Source organism: Zonotrichia leucophrys, chromosome 9, assembly GCF_028769735.1.
Source record: "Zonotrichia leucophrys gambelii isolate GWCS_2022_RI chromosome 9, RI_Zleu_2.0, whole genome shotgun sequence".
In the NCBI taxonomy this organism is placed as follows: domain Eukaryota; kingdom Metazoa; phylum Chordata; class Aves; order Passeriformes; family Passerellidae; genus Zonotrichia; species Zonotrichia leucophrys.
The window spans coordinates 13,476,039-13,502,685 of record NC_088179.1 but is presented as its reverse complement, the minus strand read 5'-3'; the positions used below and the strand labels follow the sequence as shown (position 1 = coordinate 13,502,685).

At 55.3% G+C, this 26,647-nt stretch overlaps 3 protein-coding genes across 4 annotated transcripts; all 3 read right to left on the bottom strand.

Annotated features, from left to right (window-relative positions):
• Window positions 1–619: 619 nt before the first annotated feature.
• On the bottom strand, window positions 620–6,967 carry LOC135451687 (vasorin-like). Of its 2 annotated transcripts, none has more exons than XM_064721108.1 (2): window positions 5,289–6,967; window positions 620–3,800 (listed from the first exon to the last, which is right to left on the bottom strand). In XM_064721108.1, exons 1-2 carry the CDS (start codon window positions 5,330–5,332, stop codon window positions 1,139–1,141), a joined length of 2,706 nt encoding a protein of 901 aa, XP_064577178.1. In that variant the 5' UTR covers window positions 5,333–6,967; the 3' UTR covers window positions 620–1,138. The 2 variants fall into 2 exon arrangements, with proteins under 2 accessions (XP_064577178.1, XP_064577179.1); XM_064721109.1 differs by having other exon boundaries at window positions 5,305–6,967.
• Window positions 6,968–7,095: 128 nt separating this feature from the next.
• LRRC15 (leucine rich repeat containing 15) lies at window positions 7,096–15,929 on the bottom strand. Its single transcript, XM_064721428.1, has 5 exons — window positions 15,765–15,929; window positions 12,455–14,202; window positions 11,153–11,189; window positions 9,799–9,935; window positions 7,096–8,919 (listed from the first exon to the last, which is right to left on the bottom strand). The coding sequence occupies exons 2-5, from the start codon at window positions 14,195–14,197 to the stop codon at window positions 7,294–7,296; spliced, it is 3,543 nt and encodes a 1,180-aa protein (XP_064577498.1). The 5' UTR covers window positions 14,198–14,202; window positions 15,765–15,929; the 3' UTR covers window positions 7,096–7,293.
• A 7,938-nt stretch (window positions 15,930–23,867) lies between these two features.
• GP5 (glycoprotein V platelet) lies at window positions 23,868–25,784 on the bottom strand. Its single transcript, XM_064721525.1, has one exon. The coding sequence runs from the start codon at window positions 25,782–25,784 to the stop codon at window positions 23,868–23,870; it is 1,917 nt and encodes a 638-aa protein (XP_064577595.1).
• Between the last annotated feature and the right edge of the window lie 863 nt (window positions 25,785–26,647).

The following is a 26,647-nucleotide window of genomic DNA, read 5'->3' as shown; positions in this document are numbered from 1 at the left end:
TGTGATCAAATTTGGGAGCAGCTTACCTTGCACAGGGCAAAATCAATGCTGAACCTAGAGCAAAAAAAAAGGTACCTAGAGACCCAAATCAAGGGAACAAGCCCTGTGTTCATCAGCTCAAATTCTCCTGGAATAAAGCTTCCCAGGAAAGGTTTCAACACTTTCTGTGATGGCAGAAACCACAGAGGAACAGCCACTTTTGTTTAAGTTTGGCACTTCCCTAGGCCTGGCAGGAGCCCATGACTGTGGAGGTGAAGGCTCTCATCAACCCTTCCTGCCAAGTTTCCCAGGAGAGCTGTTCCTATCCTGCAGCCAGGGCTCAGCACCAGGTGAGGTCATGGTAAAGAAGCACATGCCAGCCATGCTGAAATATCAGTCTTCCAGAGGGGCTGGGCAGGCAGCACCACAAAGGGGGTTTGGAGGACATGGGATTTAAGAGTGGGAAGAAAAACGGATCTATCGTCTCACAGTGCCACTGCCCGTGGAGGGTCAGCCCTGCTCCTACCCCAGCACTGACTGGGGGCTCCACACTCCAGCAAGCAACAGGTCAGGGCAAGAAAAGCCCCAAGATGAAAACAGTCTTCTCACCAGCTCATCAGACATGGAGAGGAAGCTTTAATATCAGGGAGGAGGAAAGGGAGAGGGGAAGAGGTGTGTGTGTGACGGTGGTACAGATACTGACACATCCTGTAACGTGGCACAGGGAACAAGACGCGGTGCGGGGCAGGAAGCCTCGTGATATGCTCCTCCAAGGACTGCAAGCACCTTCAGGGATGGGAGGAATCCGGGTGGGGCTCCTGACCCTCCATGGCTCCTGACTGACCGCGGGGGCCCGGCCGGCGGCTGCGGAGGCTCCGGCGTTCCGGGGGCCGCGGCAGGCGGTGGCAGCCACTGCCTGTGTCGGGATGCCATCTAGTGTCCCTCGGCAGAAGGGCCGCCAGGCAGGGACACCGCGCATGGGCTCGCAGGCTCCCAGCATGGCCCGGAGTCATCCCCCAACAGCCTGGCTGCTGGGACCCCCTGCACTGGGATCGCCCTGGGATCCCCATCCCAGGGACAGCGCACCCTGCGGCCAGCACGGCTGCAAACCCCACAGGAGGACAGCTGGCACTACCCAGGTCACACAGGGCAGCAAAGCTCAAGGTGGCACCGGGGCTGGCTCAGGGATCCCCGGAGCAGCCAGAGCCTGAAGGCTCAGCAGCCTCACGGGTGGCCCGGGGGGGTGGCGGGTGTCCTGGTGGAGAAGGAAGGCGACCACCCCTCCCAGCAGTGTGCAGGCAGCCTGCAGTGCCAGCATGGCCAGCCCCAAGGCCAGGGACACCTGGCACTGCCATGGGCTGGTCCACAGGGACAGGCCCCAGGCACGATGACTGCTGGGGGTCAGGGGTGCAGAGGCTGGAGAGGGGCTGGTGCTGTCTGATAGTGCGGGGATGGGAGGTGTTGGGAGCAGGACGGTGCCTGCTGGGGCAGGAGCCTGCTGGGGAGCAGTGGGGGTGGGCTGGGCACCAGCAGTGAACGAGTCACAGGTGGTGGAATAGCCCCAGTCCCTGCCTGGTGCAGGAGCATGCTGTGATGGTGAACGGGAGGCCAGCGGGACTGTGCCCACAGCAGCAGTCCTGGGGAATGGCCAGGGAGCCACGGAGGGAGCTGAGACAAGGGGGGTGGTTATGGGTGTTCCCTGTGGGATGGTGGCTGGCCTCTCCCTGGGCACTGAGAGAGCAGGAGGCTCCTGTCTGGTGGTGGCTGCCAGTGAGCTTGTTGACACCCGTGTGGAGGCAGAAGCTGGAGTGGGTGGCACAGGTTCTGGGTGGGTGGCCCCAGGAGTCTGTAGCCTTACAATGGCTGAAGTTGAAACAGCTGGTGATGGGGTGGTGATGGAAGCCTTGGGCACCTCAGCTGATGATGATGGTGTGACAGTGGAGGCCTTTGGCAGCACAGTGGGTGATGAGGTGGTAATGGAGGCGTCTGGCAGCACAGGTGGTGATGAGGTGGTGATGAAGGCTTTTGGTGATGGTGTGGTGATGAAGGACCTGGGCACAGTGGTTGTTGACAGCTTGGTGATGGAGGCCTTTGGCAGCACAGCTGGTGATGGGGTGCTGATGAAGGACTTTGCCACATTGGCTGTTGATGGTGTGGTGCTGGAGGTCTTGGGCTTATTGGCTGTTGATGGGTTGGTGCTGAAAACCTTCTGCAGCACAGCTGGTGTTGGGATGGTGACAAAGATCTCAGATGGCTTGGTTGGTGACAGAGTGGTGAAGGCAACCTCCATGGGCACGGTTGGCAACACAGCAGAGGTGACCACAGGTGGAAGAGGGGTTGGCAGTGTCCTGATGGGTAAGGATGCCAGTGACAGCATGTCTGGAGCTGCTGTGGACACAGCTCCACGTGACAGGAATGTTGATGTCTTTTGTGATGGTGTGGAGTTAAATGGCAGAGTACCTGGGCAAATCAGGTGTTCGTCCCTCAGCAATGTTACTTCTTGCCCTGCCACTTGGGGTGGGCTCTTGCAGGAGACTTGGGTGGACAATTTGACCTTCTCCCTGTTGCCTAGAATCCAGCGGTGCAGGTAGCAGAGGTTACAGTCACATTTCCAGGGGTTACCACTCAGATACACCGAGCTGAGCTTCTTCAGAGGGTCTAGGAGCCCTTGAGGAACACTTTCCAGCTGGTTCTTTCGAAGATTGAGGGTTTTCAGATTTGGGAGAGAAGCAAAGACCTCTTCATCCAGAGCAGAGAGCTGATTTGTGTCCAGCTGGAGGTCCGAGAGCTTGCTGAGCCCAGTGAAGACCCTTCTTGGCAGGGCTGAGAGCTGGTTGTGGGACAAGATGAGCTTGCCAAGGGATGTGAGGTTGACAAAGACGCCCTCTGGAAGTGTGGCCAAACTGTTCCTGCCCAGATCCAACTCCCTCAAGTGTGGCATGATGTCAAAAAGGCAGCAGGGGAGCTCCATAATATGGTTTGAGCCCAGAGTCAGCAACTTCAGTTTGTTTAAACCAAAAAAGCTCTGAGGTGGGAGAACCCTGATGAGGTTGTTGTCCAAGAGGAGTTTCTCCAGGTGAGGCAGGCTCCTCAGAATCATGGGGGGCAGCGCCCTGAGCCTGTTCCTCTGGAGGCTGAGCTCCAGCAGCTCCAGCTGACTGTCTAGCAGTCCCTCTGGGAGCTCCTGCAACTCATTCTCATACAGCCGGAGGACTTGCAGCTGGGTGAGTTTGCTAAAGGCATTCACAGGAAGAGCTGTGATCCTGTTTCTAGACAGGTCCAAAAAAGTTAGATTGACAAGAGAATCAAAAATGCCTTCTGGAAGAGAAGGAATTGCATTGATGTGCAGGGAGAGCTCCCCCAAACTTTCCAGGCCATCAAACAGGCCTTTGGGGATGGATCTGAGCTGGCTGTCTCTCAGCTCCAGCCTCTGTAAACTTGGGAGGTTTCGGAAAGTGCCCACAGATAGTTTTTCTAATGAGGCACCAGAGATGTCCACGTCCCTCAACTTGTCCAAATTATCAAAGGCTCCAGGTTCAACAGTCTTGATCTTGTTGCCAATGAACAAAATCTTGGTCAGGTTGGGCATGTACCTGAAGGCACCTTTACTTATAGAAGTGATGCTGGTTTGCACAAAGATCATCTCAGAAACAAAGGGCTTTGCAATCTTTGGGATCTCTTTGACATCATTTTTTGTCCCTCTGTAGACCTCCTGATAGTCTTTGGGCATTTCATATGGATCTTCACCCGGGATTTGATCTTGGCATTTATGGGGATTGAAGGACAAGAGGAAAAGGAAAAGGAAATGCTGGTACATTGTTCTGGAAAAAAAAGTTTCAAAAATCAGTTATGAAGAGCAATAAATCTCTGTCCACAGCTCATGAACTGTGGTATCACACTTGTTCAGCTCTCAGGACTCTTCTATTCACATACCATGATTCATTTCATGAGAAAGAGAGACTGGACAAGCAAACATTCACTGCATTTACACGAGTTCACTGCTGCTGGTACCAAGGGATGGAGAGGGAAGGCAAGCCAGCTCATGGCTTCCACTGGGAGATGCTGCAGGAGGGACAAGGGCTGGACAGTCTGTTCTCTGGCCCTTCTCACATGTTTGAACTGCAGGCTCAGCCTGCCTGGGTGAAGAAGGCAAAGTGCTGCTGCCATTAGTGCTGCCCCAGCAGGTCCAGTTAGTCACAGGGCAGCAGCCCATTCATGCAACAACAGAAGCAGTCAGCCCTGCACTTGCTAATGAGGGATCAGCAGGGCTCCCAGGAGCCAGCCAAGACCACAGGACCTCGTATGCTTAGAATTTCCACACTGTGCTAGGCAGACTTGCTATTTAATTTCTGCTTCTCTTAGTTCAAGGGGCTGATTTAAAACATGGTTTCTAAGCACCTCTTTTTCAGGATTCTTGGTAATTGTACCATATTTTGGCCTTGGTCATGAAGCTCCGATAGACAGAAATAGTTAACCTGAGAACAGCAACCAAGCTTTACAGCAAGGCTCATTAAAACCTTGGAATGTCCACAGATGAACTATTTAACACCCAACATTTGGGGCTCTGACCTTGCAGGTAGGAAGTGAAATCACTGATGCACACCTACTAGTAGAGCCCACTTCTTCCATGGAAACATTTGGAAACACTCAGCTAACACATTAACTGGGGTTTAACTGCCATGAGCACCTCACTGGGACCATATTTCCAACTTTTAATTCACAGCCCTGGGTGGGAGCAGGGAAAAGAGGTACGATTTTCTTCTTGGGTGACCATCAAAGCTGGCCATGCAAAAAAAATCTTATTCTAGGAGGGTAAATCTTCTATGAAAAGTTTTTTTTTTAAAGAACATAGAAACATCAGCAAATACAGGAGACTGAAAGCCACTGGGTTTGAAGATAATGGATGGGAGGTGACACTGGTTGTGCAGGCTGTCCCCCAGGGCTCAAGCCACTGCTGCTCCCTGCCCATCCTCTCCCCAGGGAGACTCAGGTGGAAGAGCTGGGGCTGTGGCTGTAGAAGTGCCTGCTTCACTTCTGCTGCAGGGGCAGTGCACTGGGTGAAATGTAGAAACATCTGAGGGTGTGAGGATGAAAATGGACAGTTTTGAACCACCAAACCCTTTTAAAACCCTCACTGTGGCCACGCGCTTGTCCCCCACTCCAGCCGGGCAGAGTCATGGAGAGATGGTCTCAGCTCATGGCACTGAAGCCTCCCCTGCTCCTTAATGCAAGGAAACACCAACAGCCCTCCACACCGCCCCTCCCAGCACATTTTAAAGAGGGCAAAAGAAGCATTTTGCATCACTTACTTGGCTGAGCACTTACAAACAAGCCACGGGGAGAGCCATGCCATGCAGGAGTGAGGACACCGGATGGGGGTCTCATCACCTGGCCAGCTCTTTATCCACGTCCCAGGCACGGGGCTCCGTTTCACGTGAGGTCAGGACACCAGTCTGTGTGAGGAGATAAGGGACGGCCAGGGAGCTGTGCCCCCAGTGCAAGAGGCCACGGCAGAAACCCCTTGGAGGGGACGCAGTCACGTACTCCCCAGGCGTTATCTGCTGGCACCACTCGACTGGTCACATCCAGGGAAAGCTGAAGATCTCCAGGCCAGCCTGTTTGCAGCCTCTGTGGTCCTGTATCTCCAGCAGGATAACTCACCAGTTTCACAAACACCACCCTCATTGTCACAACAGACAGCTGTTTCATTCCTCAGCATTTGCCTTATGTAGCTAAAAGTGCACTTCTGAAGCCATTTTTTAACGCTTATAAACAGTGAAACATTTGTGGCTCAACAGATACAACAACCCCCGGGCTCTGTGCTCAGCCCCACAGCTCCACCTTGCTGACCCCAGTGCTGTGTGCTGCATCCCAGTGCAAGCCAAAGACCCCCCCATGTGACACCCAGAGCTCCTGGCTAGTGCAGGGCATCCCGAGGGATGCTCATTTTGAGGCAAACTGCCAGGATATCCATTGCTTCCCAGTGGGTAATTGCAACAATTGCATTTAAACTTCTTCCATTTTCACCTGTTTCTATTAAAGCTCAGCTTCTGCTTGGTGAGGTTCATTGCATTTTTTTTTGGCAAATTTAAAAACAAACTACTGCACATTTTTAACAGCCTTACCCTTTTCCAGCGTCGTATCCACCCATGTCCCCACCGGGGCTCCCCAGCACCGGCTCTGCCCACGGAGCCCGGTCCCGATGGCCACGAGATGGTGCCGCAGCACCGCCAGGCACGGACAGACAGACACGGGGACACTCGCAGACACTCAGGGACACTCGCAGACACCGCGGGCACGGGCAGGCACACACGGACAGGGCGGCCCTGACATGCATAGACACAGGGACACTGTCACACGGACACACACACAGACACCTGTGCACTTACTACACCCACCTCGCCCTGCCAGGGGAGCACACGCCTTACCTGTCACCCCCGGGTGGGCAGCACTGCTGGGACTTTGTGCCAGGTCTCCACAGGTCAGAGTGAGAATCCCAAGATGGGAGAGGTTGGAAGAGACCAGTGGAAGCCATCTAGTCCAACCGCCCTGCTGAAGTAGGGTTCCCTGGGTACCCATAGCTCTGTTCACTTGGCTTTTTAGTATATTCAGAGAAGGAGACTCTACGACCTCACTGGGCAGGCAACCTGTTCCACTCACCCTCACAGCAAAGTTTATGTGAAAGTTGCCACTTTCCATGTTCAGGCTGCAGGGCTGTACACCAAGCCCTGACAGGGTAGGAGTGGGACCTGCCTGTGCTCACCCGGGCTCCCCCTGCAGGCAGGCAGCTCATGCCCATTGCTGGGCAATCAGCAGCACTCACCCACACCTCCCTTGGACAGCACAAATCCGTGCCCTCAGGTTTTGCCAGGCTGCAGCTCTCTTCCCTCTGCGGTGCCAATGGGAGGTGGCTGCAGCAGGCAGGCATGAGCACACCATGAGAATGCCAGAGTTGCACCTACTCACACCCAGGCACCTGCACTATGCCCCACCATGCAGCTCCTGGCAAGATCCCAATGTACCACATGGACCTCCGCTGTCTCTCCCACACACACAGACAGTGGTGGGAGGAACAGAATGATTCCTCTCTCTGCCATGGGAACTAGTACACAGAAATAATAGATACATTTTAATTATATTTGAAATACACAGGAAACACATAGCTGAGAGGGCAAATAGCCCCAGGCCAGCTGTTACAGAGAGCTCGGGGACAGCTGGGGACCATGGCAGCAGTAGCAGAGCGAGATGGAGAGCTGTTTGCTTCCCAGGCTGGTCCAGAGGCTGCCAGAGCAGAAGCAAACGCCTGCCCAGGCCTTAGGGCACGGCGGGGGGAGCTGGTGGTGTGACCTCGCTCCCTCTCTGTGCTGTGACAAGGACGCTGACCTGCAGCGTGCCGCAGCGGGAGCGCAGCAGCCAGGCCCGCCGGTAGGCCGCCCCCAGGCCCCGCTCCGGCCCGGGAGGAGGGAGGCGCAGGTTCAGCTGCTGGCACGATGTGGCATTGCAGGCCACGCTCACCGTGCCCTCGGGGTCGCTGTAGGTGCACTGCCCCGGAGCATCTGTGTCCCAGCCCTCCTCCGGGGGCACACCGTGTGCTCCCGGGCACTGCAGCTGCCCGCGGGAAACCTCCAGCAGGGACCGGCCCTGGAGAGCAGCGGGATTGGCACAGAAGGCTTGGCCGTGGGTGAGGGGCTCAGCAAAGCTCTGGAGCCAGTGCAGGAGGTAGGAGAGGTGGCAGTCGCAGAGCCAGGGATTGCCAGCCAGCCCCACACGCACCAACTCATCGTTGGCATCGAAGAGCCCCGCGGGCAGGCGGGCCAGGCGGTTGTGGTCCAGCACCAGGGCCGTAAGGAGGGGCAGCCCGGCCAGCAGCCCCGCCGGCAGCCTGGAAAGGTTGTTGTGGCTCAGCTGGAGCTCTGTCAGCCCTTCCAGACCCTGGAAAGCCCCGATGGGCAGGTGATCTATGGCATTGTGTGAGAGCTCCAGGGTTTCCAGCACTGACAGGTTCGCAAAGAGCTCCTGGGGCAGTGTCTCCAGCTGATTGCGAGACAGCGAGAGGTGGAGGAGGCCAGGGGTGCCAGCGAACAGGAGGGCAGGCACGATGGCCAGGTTGTTGCCCTCCAGGCTGAGGACAGTGAGGTTGAGGAGACCCGTGAAGATGTCGGGGGCCAGGCTGCCCAGGGCATTGTGCTGCAGCTGCAGCCGCCGCAGTGCCCCCAGCCTGGAGAAGATGCCCGAGGGCAGCTCCTCCAGCTGGTTGCCGTCCAGGTGGAGCTCGGTGAGCTGGCCAAGTGCCCTGAAAGCACCAGGAGGCAGCCGTGCCAGCAGGTTGTCACTGAGCTTGAGGACACGAAGGGCGACAAGTGGGGCCAGCAGCCCATCCGGCAGCTCGGGCAGAGCATTCTGTGACAGGTCCAGGGCCTGGAGCCGCCGGAGTGGGCGGAAGATGCCAGGGGGCAGTGCCTCGATCCTGTTCCCTGCCAAGCTCAGGTCCTGCAGGCGGCAAGAGGCAGTGAAGAGCCCTGGCTGCAGGGTGCGGATGGTGTTGGCACTGAGGGAGAGCTTGCTGAGGCTGGTCAAGCCTGCTAGTGTCCCAGGGCTCACAGCTGGCAAGGGGTTGCCTGACACTTCCAGCTCAGTGAGGCTGGGCAGCCCCTGAAAGGCACCAGGCTGCAGCTCCTGGATGTTGTTTTTGATGAAGACCAGCTTGGTGAGCGTGGTGCTGGAGCCCAAGTGCCCGCTGCGGATGCTGGTCAGGGCTGTCTCCACAAAGAAGAGGTGGGTGGCACTTCCTGGCAGGCCCTCCGGGATCTCCCGTATCCTTTCATTTGAGCAGAAGACTTTGGAGGTGTCATAGCACTGGCAGGCAGGGGGGCAGGATGGGGACAGTGCCCCCACCAGCAGGGACCCCAGCCCCAGCAGCACGTAGATCAGCAGCCTGCACTGGAGAAGGAACCAAGCCTTAGCCCGTGCACCCACAGGCACTGCTGGGGAAAGGGCTTCTGCAGCCAGAAATGCAGGATCAAGCTCTGAGACACCACCAGCATAGGCAGCTGCCCTGGCCATGGGGATCACTCCAGCCCCTGCTGCCAGCACCTCCCCAGCACTCCCCTTGCAGGAATGGGAAGCATTTCCCTCCCAGCTGTCTTCCCAGGGTTTTTATCTGTGCCCCAGCCCACCATGTGACAGCCAGGGTGATGCCACCCTCACCAGAGTTGGAGAGCAGCCACATCCTGCAGAGCAGCTGCTGAGGTGGGACCTGTGTAGGTCCCTGGAAGTCTTGGGGGAAACCTGTACCCTCATCAGATGTCCACACAGGCACAAAGCCACATTCTAGGGCAGGAGAATCTGTGAAACACAGGGCTGTGCTGTGCACACTGGGTGATGGGAGAGCCCTGCAGGGCAGCTCTCAGCTCAGTGGCAGTAGCTGTGGGCCCCACCACTTGTATTTCTAGTTTTCTTTTTCCACAGGGAATCAGAGCAGCATCAACATGCTGGAGGGATATTCAGCCTGACCAAAAGCCTATTCCCAGCCCACAGAAGCACTTTTTGAGGCGGTGGCCCCCAGACCTCTGCCAGTCCCTCCCTAGCTGGGATACATTGCAGTGCTGCTTTGTGATGGGGGACATTGCCCACCCCAGAGCAAGGCCCACTTACAGACACCCCGCATCAGTGGAGCTCCCCTGGACTTACACTGGCACGTGAGAGCAGCACTGGCCTTGGCATTTCCTTCCCTCCCTCTTGCTTGTGCTCACAGAGACAACAGAAGCTCCCACCCATCCCAGGCCCCCAAACTACCCAAGCACTGTGGGCACCACTTACCAAGTGTGGCATCACGGGGTCGGTCACCAAATATGTGGCAGATGTGCAGGGATGCTGCTGGCTGGGATGGGACAGTGTTTTCTGGGCGGATGGGAAGCCAGGAACAAGCTGTTCCTGCTGGGGCGGAGCTGCCCTCACTGCTTATCAGCAACAACAGCCCGTGTCCTTGGAGCACTCTGAAAAATAACCCAGCCTCCAGGGGACTGGAGGTGAGGCCAGAGGCAGCTGCCTGTGAGCACCCTGGCAAGGAAGTGGGGTTCTGGCCCCGGACATCCACTGGGGCAGGGATGGTGGCAGGGTGCTGCTGTCACAGGTGGCTCCAGTCCCACACCAAGGTCAGCATACTTGCTTCCAGAAACCTCCTAAGAGAGCCCCAGACTTTTATCAAATCTCACTGGGAAATGGTGCTTAAAATATCTCTGCCATGAGAGAAGAGACCAGGTGCAGCTTAGCAAGGCAGATGAAGGCTGTACATGAGGTTAGAGGTCTTTTCCAACCTTGTGATTCTCTGGGGAGGGGACCACTGTGGGACCATCATGGGGTTTTGCATCCCAGCCAGCAGTGGGATTGCGAGGGAGCCATGGATCAGCTGAACTCCCTAAGAGTTTCAGCCTGCCCAGAGGAGCAGCCCACACTGCCATAAAAGCTGCATTGCAAGGGCCTGTGTTGGCACAGGCTGGGCTGGCAGCAGCCATGGAGACACCCTGAGGGGCAGGAGGAGGGATACTTCACTGCACTCATGGAGCAGATGGTGACACATGGAAAAACACAGCTGACACAATTCAGTGGCAGCCAGCTCTGAGGGGAGCCAAGCAAGCTCCCACCACTCCAGCAGTGGACTGTGCAGGAGACAGGCAGTGTCTCCATGGAGAAGCTTGCTGGGGTCTCAGCTTACTCACCAAAAGCCCACCCACTGCTGTTGTATGGCTTAGCCCTCCTTGGTCCATCATGCCAGGTTGGAGTCCAGGGACCAGCAAGGGCTCTGCAAACACAGCCCACAACCCTCTCCCAGCCTCACCAACTCATACAGGCTTTTCCTCAATGCTGTAAAAATCTCTGAGGAGTGGAAATCAAGCGCAGCCCCTGTCTCTGCTGGGCCATTCCCCTGCTGCCCACCATAAAGGAGTGAATAAACAGCTCTTGGCACTTGGAGTGGACAGTGGCACTTTAATGAGAAGGTCACACATCAGCACCCAACAGCCCCGTGACACAGTCATGAGTCTCCTGTTACCATGCAGGACTCGGCCCAGAGGGGTGGCCCCTCACATGCACCAGGTTGGAGCTGCTTGTACCAGGACTGGCTGCTGAGGTGCTGTGAGCAGCCAGCACTGCAGGGTGGACACCAAACACACACCTTGTCCCACAGCAGCAGTCCTCAGGCAGCAGTGCCACTGCAGCACACATGGAGGTGAGCTCAATCCCCCATGGTCGTGCTACAGCTGAAGAAGGCAGCTGGGTACAGGGGATGGCATGGCACTGGCACCCATTTGCAAACTGCAGAGCAGCCAGCACGCTGTGCTGCCAGCATCCCCCTGGCCAAGGGCTGCCACCAGGCAGGGGCACTGGGCACACACAGGAGGGTACTCAAGGGAGTAAGAAGAGGATGAAGAAGCTTTGTCAAGCAGAGCAGGACCAGGTGGCTCACTAGCTGGTGGAGGGTGTTAAGGAAATGAGGACCAGGAATGGGGTGGAGTAGAAGCAGCCCCAACACGCCCCAGCAGTCCAGGAGCACGAGCACAGGAGCTTCTCCCATTCCCTGCAGACACTTCACACCCACTGTCCCACTCCTCTACCCTCACAGTGCAAGCCCCTGCACCCTGTGGGGCTGAGGCAGGGCACTGCAGGCAGGGGCACAGCCACAGCAGGGTCAGCACCAGCATGCAGTGAGGGCTGGGGGGCTGCTCCTGCCCGTCCCTGATGCCAGCACACTGTCCCTGCCTCTCCTGGCTGGAGGAGCACAAGGGAAGGAGGCAGGAGGCAGGAGCAGGAGAGGATGCTGGCTGTGCTCTGGCCTGCCCTGCCTGCAGGCAGGGAGGGCAGCTGGGACGCAGCTGAGACACTCAGGGTGTGCCAGCCAGCCTGGAGCCCTGCGGGGAGCCCTGCCCAGGCACCGGTGTGTGATGGAGCAGCACAGGACACACAGCTCCCCTGGGGCAAAGGTGGCCCAGCAGGATGGCTCACACTGCCTGCCCAGGCAGGGGCAAGGCAGGAGGCATGGTGGGGGCAGAAGGTGGGGAAGAGGGGCTGGGCAGGGGTGAGGGCAGCAGGCAGCATGAGGGGGCAGCACTGCAGGGAATGAGGCAAGGTGAAGGATGGGGAAGTCCTGTTATTTGGGGTAAAGCACCATCATGGCCAGGCTGTGGCTCCTGGCTTGAGGGGTCCCTCTCTGCATCCCACACCTCAGCTGCTGGACCCGGGCAGGGAAGGAGCACAGAGGCTGCACTGGAGGCAGGAAGGGCTGGGGACAGGGGGCAGCCATGGGGAAGCCCTGCTGCAGAGCAGGGACAGAGCAAAGCAGAGAAGGACAGTGGTACACACAGTGCACACGGTGATGTTGTCCCATCTCAGTCCGCAAGGGCAGCTGATGCAGAGCCTCTGTCATGTCCTTTGACCCCCACAAGCACCTCTGCCCTCAGGGTCTGCCAGATACTCAGGCTTCATTCGGAGCCTTCATCCTCATGAGCACAACGTGGCTCTTCTTCCTACAGCCATAGACCACCAGTGCCACCAGAGCAGCCAGCAGGGCCACACTCACCAACACAATGACTGCTACCACCACCCCACTCTGCAGGCGTGTCAGCCCCCACTGCCCCCTCTCTTCCTCCTCTTTCTTCTCCTCCTCACCCTCATGTGGGGAGGCTGGCAGCCCCGTGGGGGGCTCCATCGAGGCATCTTCTGCTGCTGAGGCATCATCTGAGGCTGCCACAGAGGTGTCAGCAGGCAGCAGGGTGCTGGGATGAGGAGCAGCAGCAGTGGGGGGCTGGGGGTCGATGAAGTGGTCCTGTGGCAGCCCGGCGATGGGGATGCCCTGCAGGGCGGGAGGCTGGGCACACAGCGGGGGTATCTCACCCACCCTGTGAGGGTTCTCCTGCAGCCAGCCCTGCAGGGGCAGGATGCCCTTGTCACAGCGCCAGGAGTTGTTGTGCAGCCTCACCTCTCTCAGGGCCGTCAGCGGGGAGAAGATGCCGGCGGGCAGGTACTCCAGGGCATTGGAGTGCAGCTGCAGGTGCCGCAGCCCAGGGGTGGCCTTGAAGAGGCCCCGTGGCAGCGCCTGCAGCTGGTTGTGGTGCAGAGAGATGTTCTGCAGCTTGGGCATCCCCTCCAGTGCCCGGGCATCCAGGCGGCGCAGGGCATTGGAGTGCAGCGACAGCTCCAGCAGCTCCCCCAGGCCCTGGAAAGCCCCCGGTGGCACCGACCGCAGCCGGTTCTTGCTGAGAACCAGGAGCTGCAGCTGGGTCAGGTTGCTGAAGACAGCAGTGGGGAGGCTGGAAAGCTCATTCTCGTAAAGCCAGAGCTCCTGCAGGTTGGGCGTAGGCCCAAAGGCGCTGGGGGAGATGTCCCGCAGGCGGTTGACGTGCAGGGTGATCTTGGCAAGAGCGTGCAGGGGCAAGAAGATGCCGCTCGGCAGAGTGGTGAGGAAGTTGTTGGACAGGTAGAGCTTCTGCAGGTTGGTGTTGTGCACAAAGAGCTCCGGGGACAGCGTCTCCAGCTGGTTCTGGTGCAGCCCCAGCTCCTGCAGCTCCGGCAGCCCATCGAAGGTGCCCACTGGGATGTGCCGGAGCCGGTTCTCGTAGAGCCGCAGCACCTGCAGCCGCGCCAGCCGCTCGAAGGCCCGGGGCGGCAGGCGGTCGATGTTGTTCCTGGCCAGGTTGAGCTTGGTGAGGCTGGTCAGCTGGTCAAACACCCCCTCCTGCAGCTCCTTCAGGTTGTTCCCGTGCAGCTGCAGCTCTTTGAGGTTGCTCAGATGGGCGAAGTGGGAAGGCTCAACCTGGAGGATCTGGTTGCTGGAGAGGAGCAGAGACTCCAGCTTGTCCAGAGGCTCAAAGACCTGCACAGGGAGCTCCTGCAGCTTGTTGCTGGCCAGGCTGAGGTAGCGCAGGTCGGGCAGGTTCTGGAAGGCCCCGGGGCTGATGCGAGACAGGAGGTTCTTCTCCACGCGCAGCCCGATGAGCAGGGAGGCGTTGCCGAAGGCGGCGTTGCCCAGCTCGGCGATGCGCGTGTTGATGATCTGCAGGGTCATGGCGTTGGCAGGGATGGGGCTGGGCACCGTGCTGATGTCGGCACCAAAGCACTCCACCTGGGCACTGCGGACACACTGGCACTGCTCTGGGCACTGGCTGCTGGCCAGCTGGATGCCCAGCAGCAGCAGCAGCCACCGCTGCCAGCCTCCCTGCTCCATTGGGCCTGCAGAAAAAACAAAGGAGGGGGCTTCAACCCTGGGGGTTTCCAGCTCCAGAGTCACTGCAAGGGATGGGTGCTGCTTTTCCCCTGGAAAAGCCACCGAGGCTGTGGCCATCCTGCTCCCAGCATGGCAACGAGGCAGAAAAGGGTGGACAAGGAAGGCTTGGGGCAGGCAAAGCTTGACTCAGCCCAAGCAGGAGCTCAGAGCAAGACAGAGCTGGAGGCCACAGTGCCTGGCTGCCATACCACAGCTATTAGTGGCATCCCTGGCGTCCCAGCTCTCTGGGCTCTTCTGGCAGCCAGGAGTGTGGTTTCCTGTTTTACACAGTGTGGTGAGCTGCTGCCAGCAGCACTGGCCTCCCAGCACCACCAAAGAGCCCAGACCTTCACCAGAGCTGGCTCCTGGCACCTGCCACTGGTCCCAGCATTGGCCCAGCGCCCCCAGCACCCTCTGAGCTCTGAGCTCCTGTTGCAAATCCAAGAGCAGTGTATAGGGATGCTTTAGCCCTTTAGTCCAGTCCTGCAGGACCCTGGGTCAACAGCACCCAGCACAGGCTGGGTACAGGCTGGCCCTGTTCCCCCATCCCTAGCAGGAGGTCTCAGCCTGGCCTGTTTTTGCCATGAGTGGGGTGTTTGATGTGGGCATGTGCATACAGGCTGGTCCCAGGGGTGGTGCCCAGCAAAGCTCTCCATTACCCCTGAGCACAGACACCATGGACACCCTCTCCTCTCTCCTCTGGCCTGTGATCTTCCTCCCTCCCTAGATTAAAGCAGCAGCCTTGTGCCAGGCTGGCATGGAGCAGCCCCCCATTAACAGCTTCATGTGGCACAAGGGAGGGAGAAAACCTGCAGCTCCTGCTCTGAGCACGGCTCAGCCAGACAGGCACCTCAGGCAGCACAGGGGTCTGGCCACAGTGCCCCAGCTGGCACCCAGGGTACTGGGGCACAGCCCTGCCCTCCCCACAGGGAACACTCTTGCTCTCAGGCAGGGAGGGAGGAGCCCTCTACAAGCCAGGATGGTTTATGTTTCCCATATGGAAACAATCTGCATCCAAGAACAGCTATGTTTATAGCAAGACATTTATAAACTTCCCCAAAGTTCAGCAGATCAAAAGCTCTGCTCATGTCACTCCCTGCTAAGGCAGCACTGAGAGCACACACACTGGAGCAACCTTCAGGAAAAGCAGCTGGAAACAATTGATATCTCTTTTTCTTCTAGGGATAAAAATCTTACAGACCAAGAGGCTGAACATTCTCTGCTGTTCAGCCCCTCAGCATCCCACTACTCCTAACATCAGCCCCCCCCAAACAGTACTTTGCCCCCTTTAATTTTCTCTCTTGATCATTGTCTAGGATAGGATACATTGCCTATGAAACTCTTTCAGCTCCCATAGCATCCAAGTAGTCTCACTTTTTTGGAGAACCCTTGCAAGATAAACATCTCCATCAAATGAAAAGGTGCTGAACATGCAGATCCCAACACTCCACCACCACCCCTCTGAGCTGCCTTGGCAGTCCCTGGAATCCGTGTCCACTCAGAGGGACAGCAGGAGAAGGAGACTTACCCGAGTGTCCTGCAGCCACGAGCAGCGAGCGAGCACAGCCCCGTGCTGGCAGGAGAGCAGAGTGTGGTTCATTCTTCCCCTCCCAGAATATAACCCGTCCAAATCAATGAATCAGCACAGGGGCAGTGGCGGGGTTAGGGAAAGCGCTGGAGCAGAGCTGCTTCCAACTCCTGTTTCCTCAGCAGAGCACGCATTTCAAGGATCACTTTTGGGTTTCCCCCTCCTGAACCCCAGTGCTCTTGTAAGAAGACAAGCAGAGGGCCCTGTGAACACACTGCTCATGTCAGCCAGTGCCCAGCCAGTGGCTTGGCCCTCAGAGTCCCCTTGTGGGACACAGCCACTGACCCATGGGGGCAGACAAGCAAAGCCAGACCCCTGGGCACAACCGTATCCTTCCCTGGCATAAGTCCACACCAGGGCTGCTCCATGGCACTTCCTTGGCACAGGCACAGCTCTTGTTTCCCCATCCATGGCTCCTGTAAGTGTCAGGACCTCGGGCTGTGCCCCAGCCCAGGGCCACCAGTGCAGGCAGAACTCTGGCACAGAGACCCTGCCCAGGTCACAGCTCTCATTCCCCCCACAGCTGCAGATGCCAAGGGGCCACAAACCCATGAGCACCCACTGTGGGCTCTGTCCTGTGGGCACCACAACCAGCACTGCCAGGAAGCAAGACCTGTGCCAGGGTCAGCAGCTGTATCGGTGCCAGGCTGCTTCAGAGAGCCCTCAGTAATCCAGAGCATTGCCCACAAGCCACGAGGAACACCTTGGCACCGAGGAACCCCCACTGCAGGCATCCCTGGAACCCCAGACAAGCTGTCTCCCAATGGCTGCCCCTGCTCTGCCCCCTCAGCAGTCCTGACACACAGGTGATGGAGCCTGGTACCCAGGGGTGCTTGGAAAGCATCCATCAGCTTGTTCAGGGGCACCTGCTGCCAGCCCTCCCTGCCCCTCCAGCACACAGGGGGGCACTGGGGTGCCCTTGGGTCCCGTCACCCAGCCCAGGTCCCCCCACCTCGCCCACCTCCTCCGGGCAGTCCCGGTCCAGCCGCTGCCGGGAACGGATATTCGGGAGGAAGGAGGTGAGGAGAGTCAGTGCATGTGGCCCCTTTGGGCTTCCTGGAGAGACACTGCAGTCCCTTGCTCAGAACAGGGCAATGGGAACTTCCCTGCCTGCCTCCAATCCCCTCTCACCCCACCCCACCCGTGCCTCCGCCGTTGCAGCAACCTCTGCTGAGGTTCCGGTGGCACCGAGGAGCTGCTCAGGACGGGAACAGTTGGGGCTGCTGCCGGGAAAGGGAGGAAATGTGTCATGCTGTGAGCGCTGGGAGCCTGCAGGGCAGCTGAGGGGACAGAGAGGGACCAGACCGGGACAAACAGCAAACTGCAGGGATGGAGAGCAGAGCTCCCAGCCAGTCTCAAAGGAAGGAGACAGGGATCGTGGGAACATGGCAGGGAGTGGGACCTCAGCTGGAGGACACGGCCACCATGATGTCACATCGCATGAGAAGCCATCTGCCATAGCACATGCTGGATGGCCACAGACCCCTCTGGCTGGAAAGTGGGTGAAACTACCCCTGGCCATGTTCCTGCCTGCTCTGGGGCAACACCCAGGCATTTGGGCACAGAGAATGGGCATTTTGAAAACACCACCCACCAAGTGCTCTAGTTCACACTCTAGTGACACAGCAGTTTCCCAGAACCACACTTCCCAAAACAATCTCCTCGTTTCTGTGACAGCACTGCAGCTGAAGGTCAGGCACAGGGCTTGGGAGCTGCCTGCTCCCTGCAGCCCTGACACAAGAGCTGGGCTCTCACAGCCTTATCACAGCCTTGTCACAGCCTTATCATGGCTCTGTCTGCCCGCTGCCAGTGCTGCTGGGCTTTTGCCCACTCTGACTCATCCAGAAGCTCACAGCTTTTCAGCCAGGCAACGCAGAAACCGAACCTCAGCACTTCCAATAAACCACTGCCCCAGCCCAGATGATCCCAGGAATGTTGGAGTTGCCTCCTTCCAAGCAATGATGCAGTAATGGGTACCTCAAACACCCTGCCCCAACTGGGGGGTCATCAGATTATGGTCCCTACCACCATGCAAAGTTTCAGAGCAGTGCAGGTAACAGCCCTGACAAAACCCTGCCTGCCTCTACCCAGGCCTCAGGAAACTGCTTCTGGCTTCCAGCCGGAAAAGATGATTGTTTGCAAAACATGGCTAAAAATAAAGCAGGGCTGAGTAACAAACGGCACACGCCCGTAAGCCGCTTCTGCAGCCACTCCCAGAGGTGAGCACACGGGGGGCTGCCCCAGGCTACTTGCAGGGAGAGGAACACAGGGTGTGACAGCTTGGGACAGCAGCACAGACTCATCCCACACATTTGGAGGGGAGAGGCAGCTCCTGAGAGAGCAAAACGGATGTGATTGAGGGTGAGATGAGCATTTTGCAGGGAGAGGCTGTTCCACATAGCCAGGAACTCAGTGCTGGATGGAGTGGGTCTCATGCTGCAGGAAAGCCCCAGGTTCAGCATTGCCTGGTGGAACTGTCCCAGCTCCAGCTGCACCAGCCAGAGGCTGTAGCCCCCCCCGACCAAGCTCTGGACAGTGTGGAACCACTGTTGTATCCCTGCACCTTCAAGGAGACAATGGAGCCCCAGAACTGCAGTGTCACTTATTGCTGGAGCTGCCTGCCTTGCTACAGGACAGCAGGACAGTCCGTGTCTGTCTGTCCATACTGGCACATCTCCAGCACATCCCCACGGCCAGGGTGGCGGATGCAGCAAAGCTGAGTGGCTCTGAATCACCAAGGGACTCGAGACTGCTTGGAAAAACTCATGTAATCGCTAAAATTAGCATTGTGGGCTTGGCTGGGAGAGCACATTGTTCATCTGCCAAGCAGCTGAGCGTGCTCACCCACGCCATGCAGACACATCTCCCCCTGAAAGCCCCTGCTCCTGCTCACCTCCACTCCTGCCTGAATTGACACCCTGGGCAGGGCAAGCCGTGCCCATGGCCTGCAGGGCAGTGCTGGGACCCCCCAGTCACTCTGCACTGCTGCAAAGTGCCCACCCTGCTGTGAACCCCCAGCCCGGTGGTCCCCGGTGCACACAGCTGGCCCCAGGCCCCAGGCCAAACTCTGCTGAAGGGGAGGAGGAGGATGGAGGGCTGGGCTGGGGCCACAGAGGGAGTGCTCCCCGTGTTCCAGCACAGGGGGACACCTCTGGGCCTGAGCCCTGCAGCAGGACCCACAGGCTCACACCACAGCTGAGGGGTGAAGGAAGGGACATTAGACCCTCAGGGACTGTGCTGGGGCCACCTCCACCCTTAGAGAAGCAGCAGCAGCCCCTGCCTCACCACGGGCCCCCCTAGTGCTTTCAGGAGCCCAAATGAGAGAGCTCCTCCATAGGGCCAGTGATCCAGCCCTAGGGACATTTTCCCACCCTGCCTCCGGAATGCAGGGCCAGGGCTGCCTCACTGCTCTGCCATCATCTGTCCCAAGGGACGGGGACATGCCTGCCTTCCCTGGGAAAGTGCTTATGGAACTCTGGGAGAGAGCAGCAGCAGCTTTGCTTAGCAGGGGCGGCCATCAGGCTGACCTCCATCCCAGCACCAGTCCCAGGCCCACCACAACCCTCCTGGAGCTCCAGGAAAACGGCATTTAGGATCTCAGGCTCCAGTGGGGTTGGCCCCAGCAGCAGAGCCGCCCCGGCCCGAGCGATAGCAGCAGCAGCAGCAGCGGTGCTTGGCCCCGGCTTCGGCAGCGCTAGGCTGGAAGGAATGCGGGGCCCGGCCAGCTCCGCCCGCAGGGATAATCCGGAGCGGAAAGAGCTTGTCCTGGGAGAGGGGGCGGCGATGGCAAGGGCTCATACGCTGAGAAATGTTCCCTGGATCAGCTCCATCTCTGTAAAGCTCCCTCTGGCACCACGAAGTGGCCCAGGCACCTCTCCCCAGCACACGAAGGGGGAACGGGGCCTCGTCTCTTCCCAGGAGAAGCCAGCAGAGGAGTGAACAGCAGACTGCAGAGCTGCTGCCAGCCATCACTGGCTCTCTGCCCTGAGCTTTTTCCATGCAGAGAGACACAAAGGCACAGCTGGAAGTCTGGCATGCCAGTCCTACAGCAGCAATTGCTGAGCCCGGTGCTGGATGAGTCCGGGTGCTGCTGGAACAGAAGCTCCCAGCCTGTAGTGAACTGGGACCCACCCCCCTTGGCCCAAGTAAGAGACTACCCCAGGACTTTACCCACTAACACCCACAAGTGAGTATAAACCCAGATTTTGGCTACAAAAATGGAGGCATAACACCTCCCTCGTTTGCTACTCCCTAGCTGGGACAAAGCAGGAGCTTCAGGCCTTCTGCTCACCGTGAGTCTGTAAACTCTCATGCCTTGTCCATTGGGAACGTGCCTCGGGCTGTGTCTCCTCCCAGGTCTTCTGACATCCCTAGGAAATGCTGTGATATCAGAGCAGCCAAATCAGCAGCCCTGGGCCAGCCCTGCTGGTTGGAGGCCTGGAGGAGACACAGCCAATGCTCCATGACAGGCAGAGGCTCCCAGGGCTCCTGCCTCACAGCCAGCAGCTGCATCACTCCTGAGCCACTGCTGGGGCCTGCTCCAAGCACATCTGCCATCGCCCTACTTCTCTTTGACATCAGGACAGGGAAGATCTGAGGTGCAGGCTCTGATCTTGCTGCTGTGCACTGGAGGACTGAACTGCAGCTGCCCAAGCTCACTGCCCTCTGCAAGCAGTGACAAGGGCCCTGCTGCAGCTCCTGCTCTCAGGAGGCAGAGGTGTGGGATGGAAAGGACCAGGACACCAGGGACACCAGGAAAGGATGTGTGTGCTGGAAATGCTTGCTGCAGTGGCTGTGAAACAGGCAGAGCTGCCAGTGTTTGTGGCAGCAGTTCATTCAGTTCCACCCTCAGCAACTTGTGCTTTGGGGACTCTGGATTCAACTCCCAACAAGCAAAGGAGAATGGCATTTGTGGTGACATCAAGCTGGAAACACAATGAATAGTCCCATGGCTTGGCACAGGGTAGGTCAAAGCTCCCACTGCTCCAGGATTTCCTCAACAGAGAGAGCAGGAGCAACTGCTACAGCAGCACTTGAAGGGACGGAGCAAGCTGTGACTGGGCTGGCACAGATGGCCTGGTGGGGAGGTACCCAAGCACTCCCAGCCAGGATGTGGTCCTGGAAGCAGGTCCTTGACCTGGAGGTCTGGATAACGTGCAGGGCTGTTAACCATGACTCTGCACCCCCATCTGGAGCCAAGAGAGAAGAACCAAACCCTTCAGCCACTGTAATGCATGTGCTTTGCATTCACCTCTTCCCCAGTATCAGGGACCCACTGGATCAGGGATTAGGTACCTCCAGTTTCTTACCTCCAGCCTGTGTTCCCTTCCAGCCTGGTGGCAAAGGCTGGGCAGTAGATGATGCAAGTGTGGGCTGCAGGGACTGGGAGAATCCTTGCACACAAGGAAACAGTGCTTTGAGGGACCAGCCTGCTGCCTTCCTCCGGCCACAGCTGCATCGTGCTGACCTGGACAACTAACCCTTCTCCAGGAAAAACAGAAATGGGGTATGCACAAAGATATCCTTGGGTTTCTCAGGCCAGGGAATTTTTCAGGAAGGGCTGAGCTCTACTGGGCAAGAAACAATGAATCAGAAGCAGCTCAAAACAGTACACCTCAGAGGAAAGTTAGTAAACCACCCCAGGCACTCACTGCTCCAGCCTTTTGTTGTCTGATGACTTCACTTCCCCCATCTGGCTCAGGCATGGGGAAAGCCCGATGACAGCATGTGAGGAGGAATCATCCTGGAAGAGGAATCATCCTGTCCTAGCCTTGCCTGTGCACAGCTCTTTGCCAGAGCCCCCACGTGCCAGAGCTGGAGCTCAGCGGCCGCAGCAGCAGCCAAGGAGCAGCGTGGGGGCCCAGCTGGGGCTCTGCAGGGCCAGGGCAGCCAGAGAGGGCTCACAAAGGCACAGCTGGTGCTGCCCGGGGGTGGGCAGCAAGGTGTCACACCCACACCATGGGCAAACAGGGGCTTTTCCTCACAAATCAGTCACTGTGCATCCAAGCACCCAGAGCACACTTCCTTCACTGAGGTAACGATCCCCAGCATGGTTTATAGAAGTCAAAGACAGAATTTCCTCACTAGCCCTGATATCGTGACCTGCCTGCTGCAAGCAGCTGCCTGCGTGGCACCGTGTGACAGCGCTGGAGCTGGCACAGCACCGAGGGCTTATTACAGCTGTCCAACCAAGAAACTAAATTTGCAACAACTCTCTCTTCTTAAATACTACATGCAACCACCCAGAACCACCACTGAGAAAGCTCACTGCTGGTTTTGTGCTTCTCTCAATCATATTGCAGTAAATATTCTGGAGCATCTGTTTGTGATTCCAGTCACAGCTTGCTTTGCACCACTTGCAGTGACTTGTGTTTCTGCTTCTTTAGAGATAGCTCTAACTCCCATTTAGCCTGGTTTGCCAAATTTTGTTAAACCTCGCCAGCAAGAAAACAATCATTTAACACTATAGAAGCACATTCTCTCTTTTCAAAGAGGAATTTAGGCCCAGCAGCAGAGCACCCTGAAACAAAGAAGTCACAGTTTATTCTTCATGCCTACAGTAACACACAGCAGGGAACCAACCATAACCAACCTGCAGGAAATGCAAGTTTTCTTCACCTCAAATCTGTTATGCATTTAAAGGCCATCCATGAAAGTCCCTAATAGTGAGAAAGTCACTAAGGTTACAAAATTACTCCTAGAGTAGAGGCTCTCTAGCCCAAGAAGCCAGGGATCCACACCCACAGGTTTTTAAGCACATCAGAGCTTTTAAGAGCAAATGAAGTCCCATAATGTAGATAAAAGCTGATAGTTAAATCCAAGAGCTACTAAAGCACAGGCAGTCTGACAGCCACCAGTCTACCTATGAACTAAAATATTCATACAATTCAAAATACTAATAAAATGTTAGTATAAAGACCACAACCCACACTATTGCCTAGTAGTTGCCTTTGCACATCAACACTTGAAAGGACTGGAAGTCAGGGAATAGCAGGATGTAATAAGGTAAAAAGTAGTGAGACTGAAAATGTGACTGGACACTCCAAGTTGAAGTTGTATATGTTCCCTAGCCAATTTCAAAATGGAGGTGACACTTTGCGGCCCTCAGTTCAGGCAGGCTCCCTGCCCCTCAGCTGCATGCTGCTGTTTTGCTGGCCAAGCCCAGGAGAGACCATTCTTTTCTCTCCCAGTTCAGTCCAGATCAGCTCTCAAACCAATTCGTGCCTGTGGAGCCCCTCCTCAGTCCTGGGCATCCTCCTGGTACTCTGGTTTCAAGATTCCCTGCATCATGCAGCCAGGAATTCCTTGTTTTTTCAACCACTGGCCAAAGTTTAAGGATGAAAGTGTTTACTTAAAATTAAAATTAAAACCTCCAATCAAACAATAAAATACATCATGATTATACTTCCTAGCTCAGCATCTTCCTCTGCTGTTAGCTTTGATTGGTATCCCTTCCTCATGCCACGTCCTGGGAAGGGGCTGAGGACAGAAAGCAGAAGTTAAGACACTTCACCACACCATTCTGCACACATTCCCATTGTTTAAAGGTCCTTCCCAGCATCTCCTCCCAAAACCACCATTTTTTTTTTCTCAGTAAGGAGACAAAAGATGGCAGGCGGTAGAGGGAATAATATTATTGGAGTCCTTTGGGCGATGTCTAAAGCACAGCTGAAGCCATGTTCCTATGTAAGAGTTCCTCCACTGATGGCACTCCATCTGAGCAGTGAACACTCAGCAGGCAGCAGCCTCTGGCAGAGGACAGGGCAGCACACCAAGGTAGGAAACCCACAGCACACGTGTGGAGGTGACCACAGTACTTCCATCTTGCCCTCTGGGTTCATGCACTAAGTGCTGTAGCAATTTACAGTGATTACAGCCACTCTTGGCAAATGCTGCAAGGTGCATAAAACTCATTTCCATTATGTTATAAAGACAAGGTCCTTATGGTCTTTGCTATGAAGATCTGTAATCAAGTATTAACTGCTCAAATGTTCAAAAAACATCCAAAGCAACACTTCCAGTTCTTTCTTGGGCTAGATTTCTCTATCTTCTTGATATTCTTATCAGAACTACAGGCTGAGCAGGAATATTTCTGGAGAGCAAGAGTTGCCTGGTGTTACCCATCACATACAGACTGAGCACAATGACTACAGTCTGGAGTGTTAAAATCAAACTGTGAACACACAAGAGTAGCTGGCAATAAGTAACTCTGATATTAAAATAAGGTTTAGCACTGCTGTGGGCTGGAAACTCATCCCACCAGACAAGAGTAGTTAAATCTGTCCCTCTAACACTGCTGGTTCGTGCTATGATGCTGGGAGAAGTTTGGACTGGAACATCTGAGAAATGCAGCCCAGGTTGTCCAACATCTTCAATATGGGAGTAGGTAAAACTTGGAGTTGCAGGAGGAATGGATGTGGGCGTGCTGGTGATTTCCATGTCAGACAGCACAGTTACAGCAGTCTCCTGAGGTGATGTGAAGTGCTCCGTCACAGGAGATGTTAAAGTTGAGCTGAACGTCTGATAGGTCACAGCTGTGGTTGGCAGGCATTCCAGGTCATCGATGCTTAGAGACACAAGAGAAATATTCTGCAGTGCCAGTGGGCTGTGGCACATCAGAGATGGCACATTTTTAATTATTGCTGTGCTCTTCTGGAGCCATTCTCGGAAGCCAAGAATTTGGCAATCACATTTCCAAGGGTTGTCGTCAAGGACAACTTCTTCCAGCTCAGGTAAAGCAGTAAAGAAGTCTGCAGGAAGAGACTGCAGGTTAGTACTATTCAGGTAAACTTTCTGGAGGTGCTTGAGATTATGAAAGAGGTTTCTAGGAAGAACCTCAAGCCTTGTATCAAACAGGGAAATGTTCTGCAGTTTCTGAAGGCTCAGAAAGATTCCCTCTGGCAAACTGGAAATATTACTTGTATGGAGAGAAAGGCCCCGCAGTTCATTCAGGCCACTGAATACATTCCTAGGAAGAACCGTAAGCTCTGGGTTAAAACTCAGCACAAGAAGCTCTAAATTTGTCAAGTTACTGAACACAAAATCTGGTATTGTTGAGAGCTTTGTGTGATACAGCCATAGGCTACCAAGATGCCTCATCTCTCCAAACAGCACTTCTGGAAGAGACTTCAGTGGGTTCCTGTACAAGGTCAGTTTAGACAGGTTGTGCAAGTGCAAAAAAAGCCCAGAAGGCAAAACCTGAAGCCTGTTCCTGGAGAGTGTCAGCGTTCTTAGTTTACGAAGACAATGAAATGCATCAGGGGCAACGGAATGGATATTATTGGAATGCAGGAAAAGCTCCTGCAGCTCCTTCAGGCTATCAAACACACCAGACTCTATTGAAGACAGTCTATTAATATACAGCATCAGCCTCTCAAGCCTGGCTAATGCACTAAATATATTTCTAGGCAGTGCTGCTAAGTAATTTCTTGACAAGTTCAGTACTCTGAGTTTAGTGAGTTTCTTCATCACACCACTGGGAAGTGCTGTTAGTTGGTTTTTGTTCAAGTAAAGCTCCTGCAAACCAGCCAGTTTGTCAAACAGATTTTCCTCAATAGAATTCAGCCTGTTACTTTCAATCATCAATTGCTGAAGCTGCACCATGTCATCAAATACTTCTGGTGGAAGTTCAACCAGCTTATTATCCAGCAGTTTGAGGACTTTTAGCCTTCCCAAGCCTTTAAAAGCCATTGGTGAAACCAGAGCGATGTTGTTTGAAGACAGGATGAGATGCTGCAGTTCCTCCATCCTAGCAAAAACATCCTGCAAGTACGATATGTTAGCATTTGTTATGTGAATTTCTGTCATGTTGCAAGGCAGATTTAACAATTCCAGGTCTTTTATGTGGGGGCCAGAGCAATAAATTGCATTTTTTGAAGAGCAGTCACAATTCTCAGGACAAATAGATGCATCCAACTGGAAGAAAAGCTTGATCATCACTGACAAACGAAACACCAACATCCTTGCTGAAGTGCCAGAAACATTAGCTGTTACAAGAGATAAGAGAGAATCAGGATTTGATCATAGGTAACTTAGCAGCTCACAAAGATGTGTGATTATATCATAAACCTGCATATGTGTGCAAAATTTCCCGTGCCTTGAAAGCAAACTTCAAAATCTCTTTTATTGTTGACTGCCAATACTTCTGAAGTACTCAGCTTACACTGAGAAGTACAGGTAAATTAATTTTTGTAACTCAAGTACTTCTTGTTTGTATTTGTACCAATTAACTATAATAAAAGTATACAAAAATCATGATGAAACACTTAAGTAGTCAAAAGACATATTTATTTGAACAGAAAAGCATTACAGAATTACAGAAGGGTTTGGGTTGGAAGGGACCTTAAGGATCATCTCTTTCCATCTGACAGGGACATCTTCCACTAGACAAGGTTTAGTGTATTATACTAAATTACATGCCAAAAATATTTTCAAAAATTATCAAAAGGTCCTGCACTCACTGTGTTTTTCATTGTAAGTTATCTGAAGTTAAAAAATAAAGTTTAGCCTGCAAAAATAGACAATGGAGGTAAAAAGGTTGTCCTGTTCTTTAAGTGGTGAAAAGCAAAACAGCACCGTCCAGTTAAATCCTGTCTCAGCATTTTCAAGTGATGGCTTCTTGGAACAGCCCAGGAACACACAAGAAGGAACAGGCTATTTTTGACACAGCCTGAAATAGCACAGAAGACCCCATATGGCACAGGACAGTACTGAGCCTCTGACAACCACCAAGCCTCATTTCAACAGCTTAACACAATACCAAGCTATCAGTAGTGGAATTGGAAGTACAGTAAAATGAGAGGAAAGAAGTGCACAAAATTAGA

Bases quoted from the DNA above. Each gene is read 5' to 3' on its own strand.
- LRRC15 (XM_064721428.1), bottom strand. From the start codon at position 14,197: ATGGAGCAGGGAGGCTGGCAGCGGTGGCTGCTGCTGCTGCTGGGCATC. The intron at 11,190-12,454 runs GCCTGAGTATCT...TGTGTGCTGCAG, and splicing joins GGATGAAGGCTCCGAATGAA to TGGCACTGCTGCCTGAGGAC. The intron at 9,936-11,152 runs GTGTGTGTTTGG...GCTGATAAGCAG, and splicing joins GACTGCTGCTGTGGGACAAG to TGAGGGCAGCTCCGCCCCAG.
- GP5 (XM_064721525.1), bottom strand. From the start codon at position 25,784: ATGTTGGTGTTTCGTTTGTCAGTGATGATCAAGCTTTTCTTCCAGTTG.
- LOC135451687 (XM_064721108.1), bottom strand. From the start codon at position 5,332: ATGGCATGGCTCTCCCCGTGGCTTGTTTGTAAGTGCTCAGCCAA. The intron at 3,801-5,288 runs GTAAGTGATGCA...TTTTTTTTCCAG, and splicing joins GTTTGTAAGTGCTCAGCCAA to AACAATGTACCAGCATTTCC.